The sequence below is a fragment of the Heptranchias perlo genome, chromosome 8, assembly GCF_035084215.1.
Source record: "Heptranchias perlo isolate sHepPer1 chromosome 8, sHepPer1.hap1, whole genome shotgun sequence".
NCBI lineage: Eukaryota > Metazoa > Chordata > Chondrichthyes > Hexanchiformes > Hexanchidae > Heptranchias > Heptranchias perlo.
Genome location: NC_090332.1, coordinates 72,338,516 through 72,354,253, shown reverse-complemented (window position 1 = coordinate 72,354,253; position 15,738 = coordinate 72,338,516). Strand labels below are relative to the sequence as shown.

Below are 15,738 nucleotides of genomic sequence, written 5' to 3'. Positions count from 1 at the left end.
TTAAAATTCTCATCCTTGTTTTCAAATCCCTCCATGGCCTCGCCCCTTCCTATCTCTGTAACCTCCTCCAGCCCTACATCCCTCCCAGATCTCTCTGCTCCTCCAATTCTCGCCTCTCACACATCCCCTATTTTAACTGCTCCACTATTGGCAGCCATGCCTTCAGCTGCCTAGGCCCAAAGCTTTAGAATTCCCTCTCTAAATCTCTCCGCCTCTCTCTCCTCCTTTAAGATATTCCTTAAAACCTCTCTCTTTGACCAGCTTTTGGTCACCAATCCTAATATCTCCTTATGTGGCTCGGTGTCAAATTTTTTTTGATAATGCTTCTGTGAAGCGCCCTGGGACTTATTACTACGTTAAAGGTGCTAGATAAATGCAAGTTGTTGTTGTTGAGTTGCGGGAAAGATAGGCACGGATTTTGGGAGGAAACAACACATTCAAGGACTTGAGAGGAAAGGGAGGTTGGAGATGGCTGGGTAGTTTGCAAGGACAGAGGGGTCAAGGGTTGTTTTTTTTTTTGAAGAGGCGGGTGATGACAGCAGATTTGAAGGGGAGGGAGACAGTTCCTGAGGAAAGGGAACCATTAACAATATCAGCTAACATGGGGGCCAGGAAGGGAAATTGGGTGGTCAGCAGTTTGGTGGGAATAGGATTGAGGGAGCAGGAGGTGGGTCTCATAGACAAGATGAGCTGGAAGAGAGCATATGGTGAGATAGGAGAAACTAGAGACAGATGTGAGTTCAGGGCTTGGGCAGGGGGGACTGACTAAGGACAGATCTAGCAGCCCAAAACTGGACATCCATGTGGTGTCGTGGGCTATCAGCAGCTGCAGAATTGTGTACCACCACAATATGTAACCACAAGGCCTGATATATCTCTCACTTCTTGATCACCATTAGGCCAGTAGATCAACCCTGGTTCAATACTGAATGCAGAAGGGCATGCCAGGAACAGAAACAGGCATACCTTAGCATAAGGTATGATTCTTGTGAGCTATTACACAGAACTACCTGTATGCCAAACACCAAAGGCAGCAGGATATAGACAGAGTTAAGCTGTCCGACAATCAATTGGATCAGCGCAAAGCTCTGTATCCCTAACAGATCCAGTCGAGAATGGAGGACAATCAGGCAATTAACAGACGGAAGAGATTCCACAAGCATCACCATCTTCAAGCATGGTGCTGTCAGCACGCGAGTGTAAAAGACAAAGCTGAAGTGTTTGCAGGTGACTTCAGCCAAAAATGCTAAGTGGATAATCCCACTTGACCTCGTCCCGAGATACCCACCGTCATAAATGTCAGTGCCAGCCCATTAGGTTTATTCTATGTGACATTAAAAAGTAGGTGAATGAACTGGATACAGCAAAGACTATGGACCTGACAACATTTCAGCTGTATTGCTGAAGACCTGTGCACCAGAGCTAGCTACTCCCCTAGCCAAACTGTTCTGACAGCTTTGACACTGGCATCCACCCAACAATGTGGAAGATTGTCCAAGTATGTCTTATCCCCCCAAAAAACAGGACAAATCTAACCTGGCCAATGGCCACTTTATCAGCTTCCTCCTAATCATCAGTAAACTGATGGACGGAATCATCAATAGTGCCATCAAGCAACACTAACTCACCAAAAACCTGCTCACTAATGTTCAGGTCAGGCTCCCCCAAAAACATTCGAATCCAGAATTTATCACCGCCTTAACCCAGACACGGATACAAGAGGGGGATACCAGAGGAGAGTTGAGAGTATCATGGCAGAATTCGGTCAAGTATGGCACCAAGAAGCCCTAGCAAAACTGAGGTCAATTGGGCTGAAAGGGAAAAGTGGCTAACGTTCTACCTGACACAAAGGAAGATGGTTAGGTCCTGCTGTAGGTTGGCACGGCCTGCTTAATTATTGAAGGATTTGTGAATGGAGCTCAACATTGTGGAATCAGCTGTAAATAGACTCCCTCCCCATGTTATGGCAGAAGGAAGGTCAATGAAGCAGCTGAAGATAGTTGGGTGGAAGACGCTTTCTTGAGGAACTCCTGCAGTGATGTCCTGGGTTTGTGATGATATTTTAACAAGATAGCAGGCCTCATAAATACATTGGGCTCCAGTGCAATGGCACCAATTTACCTGCATCCTTGGGTTCACTATTATAGTGCGTTCTTTTCTGAAGACTTTCCTCTGGAGAATCTGAGACATTTCACAAAATGTCACAAAAATTAACACTGTGGCAAGTTTGAAGCCACAAAGGTTAAAAACTAATCATCTTCAGTTTTCTTCAAGAAATAATAGAAGAACAAAAGGGATACTTCTACATCAAGGAAGAAAATCAAACTAGGGTGCTGTGGATTGAAAAGAGACAGGGAAACTGACAGAAAACTTTGGGAAAACAATTCAAAATTCTCCACATGGGAACAGCAAAGAGCAGCAACCTAATTGCCAGCAATAAGGAAGAAGAATAGAAGTATCATCCCAGGAGAGGCACCTTTATGAAGGAAAGGTCATGTGGACAACTTCCTGATGTCAATCTCTTGTTACTTGTGCTGTTGATGGCATAACCTTACACCTGTAGAATTTAACCTTCTGAGTATTTTGAGTTGCAATATTTTCACACAATTTTATGAAACCTGATTTTAGATATTCTGCATAAAAACTTTTCAATAAATATGGTAAACAAATTTATATTTTCAGGGTTAAAAAATCGCACATTTTTAACTTTTGGAAATACATTGCCATCTAGTGCTAAATACTGGCAATGCAGATGTTAACATTCCAAGGTACAAATACAATGCTACTTAACATAAATGTACCTTTTCCTGTGTTTTTTTTTTAAATGAGATTTAAAACTTCTAAAATTAAGACTAAGAAATTAATCTGCATCTTAAGGTGAGACACTTGGAAGACAGCTTGTTAAAAATAAGCAGAGGTGTTATTCTTTCCCAACTATGAAACAAAAACTTATTTTACTTTGTGGCTAGTAATAAAACATACTTCTAAGCGTTATTGCTGTATGCTAGTAATTCAAGAACTCTCTTGCTTGGGGACTTGACTGAAGTTTCCAGTATGGCAACAGCTAAAATAAGATACTTCTACATCAAGGAAGAAAATCAAACTAGGGTGCTGTGGATTGAAAAGAGCCAAGTTCAGTGGCAAACTGAGTTCCAGATGTAAGCCACATAATTGCTGGGAAGCACTAAGGAGAGGAACAGGGCCTGTCCACTTAGGCATTCTTGTGCATGTCTTCTGGCAGCCAGCTAAGAGCTTGAAAATAGACTGTACAACACTTTTGGCTACAGGTGTGGTTTGGGAGGCACAACTGAGGGAAAGAAAAATACAGGGTTTTTATTTTTAAAAGGTGGGAACAAACCTAAGAGGATGCTTATATTTGAAAAGCATGTTCCTAAAATGTACAACATACGTTTGCAGAAAATAGCTTAGCATCTGATACAAAGGGTTCCCTGAAGACTTTGATGATGAGATTCAATTCTCTTAGATACTGCCGAATCTCAGACATATACATCTTCACTAAATCATAGTATGTTTGCTCGCCAGTAGTAATGGGTTCCTCTTCAATCACACCTAGGTCTTCCTCATCTTGATGGAACATATCCATTAGTACCTAGAAAACATAATTTTTGTTTTCACTTTATATACTGTGCAATTGGAAAAGATTGATTACACACCTGGGAGGGTGGTTTTCATTCTTCAGATATGAAGCATCTTCTACATGTAACTAAGGTACATACATGGCAAGAATTCCAACTGGAAGAATTTGCAGAAGCAACATCCCTTTAAGATGCTTTGAGCATTGGTTAATTCATGACTTTGCTCCTGTAACTCTCCCTCCCATACCCATACAAGGCTTTCCCCCTCGAAGCATCATCAGTTCTTTGCTCAGGAGGAGCAAGACAATGATTAGCAGAATCAACCCATCACATAGACCTCAGAGTAACTTCAAAGAGTTTTCCAAGTGAGGAGCTATCAAACGTTCAATACATAGGTTTATGCAAGACTAGATTGGCGCCATGGGTTTCCCATTTGGATTAATTTTCTTTCTTCCCATCACCAGTTTGGAGACAACAGAATGTTCTCCATGGGATCTTAGTGCAAATCGAAGGTGGAAAACCACAAGGACACTAGTTGATCTTGATTTTAACTCCATAGTATAAATCATACCTAGCCTGACACACCATAGCAACTGATGCCATCAAATCCTCAATTGATGAGTCTCCATTGGTCAGCATGCTCAACATACCAGCTCCTTCACTGGGGAATTGTGACATAAGACAACTATAAAGCTGGTAAGAGTTACACGGGATGAACAGAAGCAAGTTACAAAGATATGAGGAGAGAGGGAGATATAGACAAAGATTTCCCTTCAACTGGGAACCTCACTCTCTTGAAAAAATTGAGCAACAAGATGTGGCATTATTAGAAGGCACATGTGCTCCAAGATCACATGAATTAATACTCCCCCCCCCCCCCCCCCACCCAGGCACAGGTATAGTTCTTGTTAAAGGACTACATGAAAACCTGATTTGCTCCTGGTTAGTATTAAAGCCTAGCAGGGGCACTGAATAATATTAAAATCTGAAGTTAAAAAAAGTTACCTCAATGTAAATAACACATTGTGAGGCAAAGCTGAAGTGCTATGGGGAAATTGGTGTTCATTGGGTGGGGTGAGCCCTTTATGCTACACAGGAGTACGATGACATGGAGCTGATATCCTGAAATCAATAACAAAATATCTTATAGGAACAGTCACTCTATGTTTTTCTCAATTTTTGGAACGCTAAAGCCTGGTAACCCCATTAATCTTGGGAGGATGCCAAAAGAAGAATTTGATGTTATTGTCTTTTCATGGTATTTCCCAGTGTCTGAATCTGTGTAAACTAAATAGAATATACAAGTAAACAAAACGTAAACTTCATCCCATTGGAGGTTTTGTATGTATCTGAGCCAAATGAAATACTTGAGTGTCTGAAATAAAACTAGTTCAAATCTGGATTTCGCTCTGGATCCACTGTTTGTGTGTGTTGGAGATACAAAGTATATAATAAGTCTCATGTATCTACCATGAAACAGACAGAATAATGCACAGGAATGTTGGAGCAACATGGGCCCTTCCAAAACAATTTATTTTTAAAAATTCCATCACTCCCACATTTAACCCCCACCCCCTTAAAAATGATGTACCCTGACAAAATGCAATTTCTATGGGTGGCGGGTGAACTTGAATTAAGTAGTCTAAAGGAAGAGCATAGCTTTGAAGTTTAAAAAGGTACATTTCAAAATAGTCAGTCATTCAGTGTATTCTGAACATTTGAAATAGAAAAATGTTTATGCGGTTTATTTAAAGAAATGTAGCTTTACAAAAGTGTGTGTTATTCCAGTGAAGCTCAAGCCTTTCCAACTAGGCCCAAGCAGCAGATGTCTCCAAACTAAGTGATCAGATTTTCTTTTTCGGTCAGTGGAAGGTGGAAGGAGGAAGGAGAGGTTTGAAAGAGTAAATAAAAATATTGGTACAATAGCTTTCCAGTTCTTGAAAAAAATAGTATGCTTTCTTACCTTATCAGCGCACATTGCCACTTTAATGTCTTGTTGGGTGATTTCGTAGTGCCGTATATTTCGTACATAATTGCCTGCCAGCTTAAGTATGTCAGCTGATATGTATTCTAACACTGCTACGATGTAAACAGAAACTTGATGGTCGACTTTATAACCAAGAACCTCCTGAAAAACGATGAAAAATAACAGCTGTCAAATACTAGACTTGAGGAACAGATAGATTACCAACTTTCACTCTTCAAATCTGTGATGTGGAGATGCCGGTGATGGACTGGGGTTAACAATTGTAAACAATTTTACAACACCAAGTTATAGTCCAACGATTTTATTTTTAATCCCACAAGCTTTCGGGGGCTTTCCCCTTCCTCAGGCGGTGTGGAAGTGACCGCCTGAGGAAGGGGAAAGCCCCCGAAAGCTTGTGGGATTAAAAATAAAATCGTTGGACTATAACTTGGTGTTGTAAAATTGTCTTCAAATCTGAGCATCCTCCTTACAGAGTTGGAATAGATCCAAAGATCAGACGTGGTGAGAAACAAAATCCTCAAGGTACAATTTTTTTTTTTTGAGATGTTTTCTTTTTAAAATATACTAGTTGATCTTCCATGAAATCTCAAACAGAAATCAAAACCTGCACAGCATCAAAAAGTTTTATATCTATGTTCCAAAAGAATGTGATGACAAGACAATAGACAACAGAAGCTGTGATTACAATGAGATGGAAATTAAAAAATGGAATAAACTGAAGAACTTGCATTAGAACAAAATATGTCACTTTTTTTTGGTACCACACGATTGCAACTGGAAAACTGAACCCACAGAAACAAATACAAGCCACATGCATCACAACTCACTGACAAAAAAAAAGATACTGATGGACATTACAACACAGCTAGGTAGACACCAGTGAGTTAATTAATTAATGGAACAGCAGGCATCATTAAATTAAGAGCAACAAGACACCAGCAAATTAATAAATGCAAACAGCAGCAGGTACACTAGTGAATTAAAAAAATTGAAGCAGCTGACATTAGTGAATTAATAAATTAATACAGCAGCAGGCACCAGCAAATTAAATGGAGAAATAGACAGCGGTGAATTAATAAATTCATAGACCATTAGAAACAACAATAAACTAGTGCATCAGTCATGGCTCAGTGGCAGCACTCTTGCCTCTGAGTCAGAAGGTCAAGGGTTCAAGTCCCACTCCAGGACCTTTGACCACAAGGCCGTCAGACAGTGGTCGACTCGAAACGTTCTAAGAGTCCTTCAAGGAACAGAGACGGTGGACTCGATCGGTTTCTTCCCCGACCAGATGGTCGATGCCATTTGGCAAAAACGTCTCATCGAAGGAACTGACCAACAGGCACCACGAAGGAGCTGTCCACGACCGAGTGTTACGACTGGCACCACTCGGTCATGGACCACTCCACCTTGTATTGTACAGAATGAATAGAAAATATCTACTAATTGTATCAATGAGATTATAGTGTATACAATCTGCACTGAATTGCTTTGAACTGCTGTGCTGCATTTTGTGCCCTTTATTTGAAGTGTGTGTATCCTTAAATTTTATGGAATAAAGTATATTTTGAAATAAAAAAAACAAAATCTAGGCTGACACTCCAGTGCAGTGCTGAGGGAGTGCTGCATTGTCGGAGGTGCCGTCTTTCAGATGAGATGTTAAACCGAGGCTCCATCTGCCTTCTCAGGTGAACGTAAAAGATCCCATGGCACTATTTTGAAGGAGAGCAGGGGAGTTCTCCCTGGTGTCCTGGCCAACATTTATCCCTCAACCTTCATCGTCACTGGATCAAAATCCTGGAACTTCCTACCTAACAGCACAGTACCTTCACCACACAGACTGCAGCAGTTCAAGAAGGAGGCACACCACCACCTTCTCAAGGACATGATGTGCACAAGACCTCCAACCAACACTATACACCAGATACATCGACGACATTTTCTTTCTATGGACCCACGGCAAGGAATCACTAAAGAGACTACACGATAACATCAACAAGTTCCATCCCACCATCAAGCTCACCATGGACTACTCCTCAGAATCAGTTTCTTTCTTGGACACACGAATCTCCATCAAAGACGGGCACCTCAGCACCTCACTCTACCGCAAGCCCACGGACAACCTCACGATGCTCCACTTTTCCAGCTTCCACCCTAACCACGTCAAAGAGGCCATCCCCTATGGACAGGCCCTGCGAATACACAGGGTCTGCTCAGACGAGGAGGAACGCGATGGACACCTACAGACGCTGAAAGACGCCCTAGTAAGAACGGGATATGACGCTCGACTCATCGATCGACAGTTCCGACGGGCCACAGCAAAAAATCGCATAGACCTCCTCAGGAGACTAACACGGGACGCAACCAACAGAGTACCCTTTGTCGTCCAGTACTTCCCCGGAGCGGAGAAACTACGCCATGTTCTCCGCAGCCTTCAACATGTCATCAATGAGGACAAACACCTCGCTATGGCCATCCCCACACCTCCACTACTCGCCTTTAAACAGCCACCCAACCTCAAACAGACCATCGTTCGCAGCAAACTACCCAGCTTTCAAGAGAACAGCGTCCACGACGCCACACAACCCTGCCACGGTAACCTCTGCAAGACATGCCAGATCATAGACACAGATACCACCATCACACGAGATGACACCACCCACCAGGTGCATGGTTCATACTCCTGTGACTCGGCCAACGTTGTCTACCTCATACGTTGCAGGAAAGGATGCCCCAGAGCATGGTACATTGGCGAGACCATGCAGACGCTGCGACAACGGATGAACGGACACCGCGCAACAATCGCCAAACAGGAGGGTTCCCTCCCAGTCGGGGAACACTTCAGCAGTCATGGACATTCATCCACCGACCTTCGGGTAAGCGTACTCCAAGGCGGCCTTCGAGACACACGACAACGCAAAATCGTCGAGCAGAAATTGATAGCCAAGTTCCGCACCCATGAGGACGGCCTCAACCGGGATCTTGGGTTCATGTCACGCTACACGTTACCCCACCAGCGAACAAATGTTATCTGTTTTTAATATAATAGGTCATTTGCTGGCTCTCTCTGCCTTCCGGATGTTTCTGCCTCTCTCTGTGTTTTTTTTTCTCTGTTTTTTTTCCCTGTTTGTTTTTTTGTTGAATGTGTATTCGGGGGTTCTGCAGATGACACCTCTCTGTCTGAACACGGTGATTGCCTTGGCAACGGGCAGTTGCAGGGGCAGTCTGTAAACACCATGTATTGTTCAATATGTATAAATGCGTAGGCTTCAAGGAGATCCTGAACATTTACCTGAGGAAGGAGAAAATCTCCGAAAGCTTGTGAATTTAAAATAAAATTGCTGGACTATAACTTGGTGTTGTAAAATTGTTTACAATTCTCAAGGACAATTAGGGATGGGCAATAAATGCTGGTCTTTCCAGTGACACCCACATCCCATGAATGAATAAAACAAAACACCTAAAATCAGATTTATCTGGTCATTATCTCATTGTTGTTTGTGGGAGCTTGCTGTGCGCAAATTGGCTGCTGCATTTCCTACATTACAACAGTGACTAGACTTCAAAAAAGCACTTCATTAGCTGTAAAGCGTCCCGAGGTCGTGAAAGGCACTATATAAATTTCTTTCTTTTAATGGAGCAGTGGGCACCAGTGAATTAACAACCAGTCCTAAATTGGCCAGTTCCTGCCCCACGGCTAATAACTTCTGCCGGTTTCACTGGCCGTTTACTTTTCAAAGCACTATGCACGTTTGTTTATGTATTTGCTGACTATAAATGTCAGTTTAAAAAAAACTAAATCCTCTTAACTAAAAAGAGATTTTAGTTTGCTAAGGAACTTAAAACAGCTATACAATACATTTGTAGAGTACAAATCAGTTAAGTGATTGTAAAGATTCCCACTCTTCAAAATTCAATGATGGCTTAGCCATAAAGAAAGCTCACTAGGAGGAAAGATACCAGAGAAAAGGAGAGATGCAAGTAAGGGGTGCGGGATGGGTATTAAGAGACACAGTGGAGTTGGTGAGGCCTGCTCAAGACCAGCCACCAGGGAAGCCAAAAAAGACGTCAGATTTGAGTCGGCCATAGCCCAGTATAAGGAGGTCTCCAAACAGGTAGGGTGTTCCAGGGGCTCCAATTATTGCATGAGAACTGAAAAATCAGGTTATAAAGGCTCAATATACTTGGGGGAAAAAAATTCCCTAAAAATCTGGAAAAAGACTAAAATGGCTAGCACGGTTAGAACATTTGGAAGAATGAGAATCATTCCACAGCCCCACCTGGTGACTGAACTTGTAGTGCATGTGATCAGAAACACTGGGCCCGGTGTTAAGTGGGAGGCGGGTTGCCAGCGGGGGGTCGACTGGGCGCATGGGTAACCCACCCAGTAAAATCGGTGGGTTCCCCACGCGATTGTAAGTAAATTGAAGCCACTTACCTTGACTTCTGGGTTTCACGCTGGAAAGCTGCGCAGCAGGCGGACTGCGCACCCGCATCATAGGCTGTCAGCAGGAGGAGCCCTATTTAAAGGGGCAGTCCTCCACTGACTGATGCTGCAGAAAGGAGCCAAAATTACAGCATGGAGCAGCCCAGGGGGAAGGTTGCTCCCAGGTTTAACGATGCCTCACTCCAGGTCCTACTGGATGGGGGTGAAGAGGAGGGGGAGGACAGAGATCTTCTCCCCGGCGGACGGGAGGAAGTGGCCTGCCTCTGCCACCAGCACCACCAACATATCACGCACCTGCACACAGTGCAGGAGGCGCTTCAATGACCTAAGTAGGTCAGCCGAAGTGAGTACACTCACTCATTCTCCTACACTCCGTCTGCCACATCACCGTCCCCATCCCACATCTCCTTCTGCACTGCCAACACTACTCTGTCACATCACTCCTCACACCCACTCAAAGCTCATCTTCATCTTACCTGCACTTACTCACCTCACCAGTACTCATCCCAGCACTACCACTCAACCCAATCCTCATACAATCTCATGGCTCTGTCTCATACTCACCCTCTCCTGCATCTCTTTCACGGTCAGCCTCATCCCCCCCGCCACTACCTGTGCTGCAGCCACAGGGCATGCATCACATATGTGTAGTAGGAAGCGTAAGGCAAACGTGTAGTGAGCATGAAGGGGATGCACAAGGGTGTATGAGGGTTTGTCATGGTTTTTACTTAAATTTGATTTCTGATCAACTTGCATTACATATTATATTGTCACCACTACTGCCACGTCTTGGCCATTCTTGACTGGTTGTGCAATAAGGCCCTTTCATGAGGTTCTCCATGAACACCCTTGATGCCACCCATTGGATCACCTTACAGTGGGTGTATGTATAGTTGCACGACTGCTTTGTGCAGGTGCCTGTTGCGCAGCACTGTGTAGCTCCACGTGGCGGAGGTGGACGGCATGCCGGGTGAGGGTGGTGATGTTGCTCGTCCTCCAGTGGAGTGATGAATGCAGCAATGGACCCACCCCCCCCGCCGCATTCCGACGGTATGAGTGTGAGGGGGTCCACAAAGTAGGTACATGTGTTTGGACAGCAGAGTTTAGGGTATGATTTAATAATTTGGAGTGTGGAGACAACGGTGTGGCAGGCAAAACTTTGTCTGAGGTGACAGAGTGCCCTGCTGCAATGAATGAGGGTTTACCCCATACCTATTAAATGGACCTTTGCAGCTGCTACTGGCTGCTGGCTGCAACACATCTGTTTAAACAGGGAGTGTTTCCCCCAGCATGGGAAACACACTCTGGGTAGTCCAAAATCCGAATCCTCCTAAAATCTCCAACGAATGAGGTCTGTAAACGACCTCAAGTACCCAGATAATGATCTTAAGTGGGATCCCGCCGGCTTTGATTGCCGGTGGGAGACCTGCATGCGGGGGCTGCGCGCGCACCGATTTGCGTCATTGAGGAACCCGGAAGTGGGCGGATTGGAGCCGGGCTCCACACCTGCTCCGGGAATCCCCAATTTTAGGAGCCCCCCTGCCACGAACGCACCCGCTCGGCCATCCGAAAATTGACCCCTTTATTTCCAGGAATCCCATTATAAAATGTTTACAAAAGTTGCTGCTATTATAAATAGTTATTAAAAGCATTCCAGGAAGTAATGGTCTGAACTGAAAGTGCATGTCATACAAAAACCTTAAATGATATATCAGTCAATCTCCTGTGGTGCTGCAGATGGGAAATGAATATCAAGTGTAGTTTTTAGGTCAAGCGAGTTTAGAGGATAATTGGAGGAAGCATGGGGAAGGGGGAAGGGGAAGAGAGGAAGAGAGGGAGTGTGGGGGGGGGAGGAAAGAGAGGGAGTGTGGGGGGGGGAGGAAAGAGAGGGAGTGTGGGGGGGGGGAGGAAAGAGAGGGAGTGTGGGGGGGGGAGGAAAGAGAGGGAGTGTGGGGGGGAAGGAAAGAGAGGGAGTGTGGGGGGGAAGGAAAGAGAGGGAGTGTGGGGGGGGAGGAAAGAGAGGGAGTGTGGGGGGGGAGGAAAGAGAGGGAGTGTGGGGGGGGAGGAAAGAGAGGGAGTGTGGGGGGGGAGGAAAGAGAGGGAGTGTGGGGGGGGAGGAAAGAGAGGGAGTGTGGGGGGGGAGGAAAGAGAGGGAGTGTGGGGGGGGAGGAAAGAGAGGGAGTGTGGGGGGGGGAGGAAAGAGAGGGAGTGTGGGGGGGGAGGAAAGAGAGGGAGTGTGGGGGGGGGGGGGAGGAAAGAGAGGGAGTGTGGGGGGGGGGGGAGGAAAGAGAGGGAGTGTGGGGGGGGGGAGGAAAGAGAGGGAGTGTGGGGGGGGAGGAAAGAGAGGGAGTGTGGGGGGGGGAGGAAAGAGAGGGAGTGTGGGGGGGGAGGAAAGAGAGGGAGTGTGGGGGGGGGAGGAAAGAGAGGGAGTGTGGGGGGGGGGGGAGGAAAGAGAGGGAGTGTGGGGGGGGGGGGAGGAAAGAGGGGGAGTGTGGGGGGGGAGGAAAGAGAGGGAGTGTGGGGGGGGAGGAAAGAGAGGGAGTGTGGGGGGGGGGAGGAAAGAGAGGGAGTGTGGGGGGGGAGGAAAGAGAGGGAGTGTGGGGGGGGGAGAAAAGAGAGAGCGTGGGGGAGGGAAAGAGAGAGAGTGGGGAAGGGAAAGAGAAGGAGTGGGGAAGGGAAAGAGAAGGAGTGGGGAAGGGAAAGAGAAGGAGTGGGGAAGGGAAAGAGAAGGAGTGGGGAAGGGAAAGAGAAGGAGTGGGGAAGGGAAAGAGAAGGAGTGGGGAAGGGAAAGAGAAGGAGTGGGGAAGGGAAAGAGAAGGAGTGGGGAAGGGAAAGAGAAGGAGTGGGGAAGGGAAAGAGAAGGAGTGGGGAAGGGAAAGAGAAGGAGTGGGGAAGGGAAAGAGAAGGAGTGGGGAAGGGAAAGAGAAGGAGTGGGGAAGGGAAAGAGAAGGAGTGGGGAAGGGAAAGAGAAGGAGTGGGGAAGGGAAAGAGAAGGAGTGGGGAAGGGAAAGAGAAGGAGTGGGGAAGGGAAAGAGAAGGAGTGGGGAAGGGAAAGAGAAGGAGTGGGGAAGGGAAAGAGAAGGAGTGGGGAAGGGAAAGAGAAGGAGTGGGGAAGGGAAAGAGAAGGAGTGGGGAAGGGAAAGAGAAGGAGTGGGGAAGGGAAAGAGAAGGAGTGGGGAAGGGAAAGAGAAGGAGTGGGGAAGGGAAAGAGAAGGAGTGGGGAAGGGAAAGAGAAGGAGTGGGGAAGGGAAAGAGAAGGAGTGGGGAAGGGAAAGAGAAGGAGTGGGGAAGGGAAAGAGAAGGAGTGGGGAAGGGAAAGAGAAGGAGTGGGGAAGGGAAAGAGAAGGAGTGGGGAAGGGAAAGAGAAGGAGTGGGGAAGGGAAAGAGAAGGAGTGGGGAAGGGAAAGAGAAGGAATGGGGGGGGAGGTTAGAGGAAAGAGTGAGTGGCAGATGAGAGGGGGGGCAGGGGGTGGGGGAAAGGAGAAACCAGGGAATGGACGGAGAGAGATTGGCATTGGGAACACATGCAGAAGGCAAAGCAGGCTAACAAAAACCCTTGCTAAGCATTGGGCGGAGGGGAGGAGTGATAAAACAGACCATTGATACTAAAAATTTAAATGGGAGCATTAATATTGAAAAAATAAATATTTAAACATATATTAGTGTGATGTCTACATCACGCAGAGGGCACAATGAGGCATCCAGCTTTGTGGGGGCGAATCGGTGGTGGGAAGTAGGCCTCCGAGTGACTAACAAGAGAGTAGGCCACTGGTAGGAGAGCGACGTGACTTCAGAAAGGCCAGTGAAACCAGGAGACCTTGATCACGAAGGAGGTTCTCCCAGGACGAAGGATAATCGATCAGACTTATTAGAGCTAACCCTGGATCTGAGCTAACCAGAACGCTGGCTACGACCTCATGTGCTTGCAAAGTGCGGACTTTGCTGCGATAGGTCTTTTCGAGCGCTGGCTCTGCCCCTACATTTGCATAGGGGCTCTATCAATACTGCAATGGCAGTGAAGTGCACCCAGGCACTCGGCCATGGTGTGCGAAACACCGACAGGGTGACGGTGAAGACAGCTGAAAGCGTTACGCCGATGGATCGTGCGTTTTTTGTGAAACAAGTCTTCTTGGACTGTTGTGGATTCAAAGCAACAGACATCTTCTGCCTACAGGTTTTCCCTCGAAGCGGCTATTTCGATGTCACCTTCAAGAACATCGCTGGATGCCAGAAGTTTCTTCAGGTGTTCAAGGAAAAGGGGAGCGAAGGACCGCTGGCGATTCTCACTGCGGAGCCGCTCTTCACCCTCCCAACGCAGAGGAATCGGAAGCTGATTGTACACATGTACAACCCACACGTCCCGGTCGTCGATGTGTTGACGTTCCTCGCCAGATACGTCAACGGGGTGGAGAACAGCGTTGACGTCAACGACCATTTCGGGATCTGGACCAGTAAGAGAGAGATCATGGCAACGTTGAGAGTGGACGCCCACGGCAACATCCTCCACCCCCCCTCCAGCTTCGCCATCGGAGGAAGTCGAGGGTACATCATATACGTGAGGCAACCCAGAGTCTATCGCACCTGCGGCAAATCCGGCCACGTGGCGGCCTCCTGCACTGCAACTGTCTGCAAGAACTGCAAGCAGGAAGGGCACCAGACTAAGGACTGCAAGGAGAGCAAGTGCTGCAAGCTGAGCCCCAAACGCAGCTTCAGCTACGCCCAGGCGGCCAAGAGCAACACAGCGGAAGAGGAGGGGGCAACAAGCAAGGCTGCCCCAAAGAAGGCCAAGAATCCTCGCCCCTCCGCGACCCCCTCAGAGAAGACCCCGACCCAGGAAGACAAGGAGTAAGGAAGAAGTCAGGCTGGAAACTGCCAGACCTCGATATCCAACTCCGAGCCTCCCCACCAGACGACAGAGTCCATGGACGAGGAGGCAGCAGAGGGAAAATGGCAGATCGTTAACAAAAAAAAAGGAAAAGAAAGCCAGAAGAAAATAAACGAGCCCCAACTGACACTACAACCCAGGGTAAAAGAGCACTTAAGTCGCAGTCGGACTACAGCGACAACCCTGCGTCTGACGAGGAGGGACGACAGAAGCGAGGCAGCCAGGCTTCACATCGAAAGCGTAAAAATACACAAGGTGACAGCGACACCCCCCATCTCCAGAACACTGGAAGCGACAACGCCTCCAACACCCGCCAGCTCTGGGATGCCAGGAGCAGCAAAGTGCCCAGCGCAACCTGCTCCGGGACACCGGGAGCAGCACCGCAGAGAGCGAAGACCGGCTCCAGGAAACCGGGAGCAGCAACAACGGGGAGCCCCAGCCGGTCAAGGATCACACAGGCACTCCCCCCGACACCAAGCCAGAATGTCACCCAGACAGAACTACGACCCCCTCTCTGAGGCAGAACAGGACTCGTACCTTAACTCAGGGAACGTGGAACACTTTGCAAAGATCACCTGGATGCAGAGACACGGCCAAGAGCTGGAAACAGCAAACGGACTGTCGGGTGAGACTTTAAACTGTTGTTAAAATGGGTCTGAAAGTCGCATCCATTAACGTGCGTAGTGTCAAATGCACTACGCGATGTGTGTCGACCTTGGACGACCTGGCCACGGTCAAGAGCGACCTGCTGTTCTTGCAGGAGTGCCGCACCTCAGCAGTTACCGGCAATGGTCGCAGCGGTGGGCCCACGGGCCGTCGACCTGGT

At 47.1% G+C, this 15,738-nt stretch overlaps 1 protein-coding gene across 2 annotated transcripts in view; it reads right to left on the bottom strand.

Annotated features, from left to right (window-relative positions):
- Positions 1-15,738, bottom strand: part of LOC137324688 (son of sevenless homolog 1) — a 246,303-nt gene that overhangs the window by 84,433 nt on the left and 146,132 nt on the right. For both annotated transcript variants that reach the window (XM_067989282.1, XM_067989283.1), the window contains exons 4-5: positions 5,560-5,724; positions 3,410-3,610 (exon numbers count right to left, since the gene is read on the bottom strand). In XM_067989282.1, the coding sequence (XP_067845383.1) occupies positions 3,410-3,610; positions 5,560-5,724 (366 nt within the window). The remainder of the gene's footprint in view (positions 1-3,409; positions 3,611-5,559; positions 5,725-15,738) is intronic.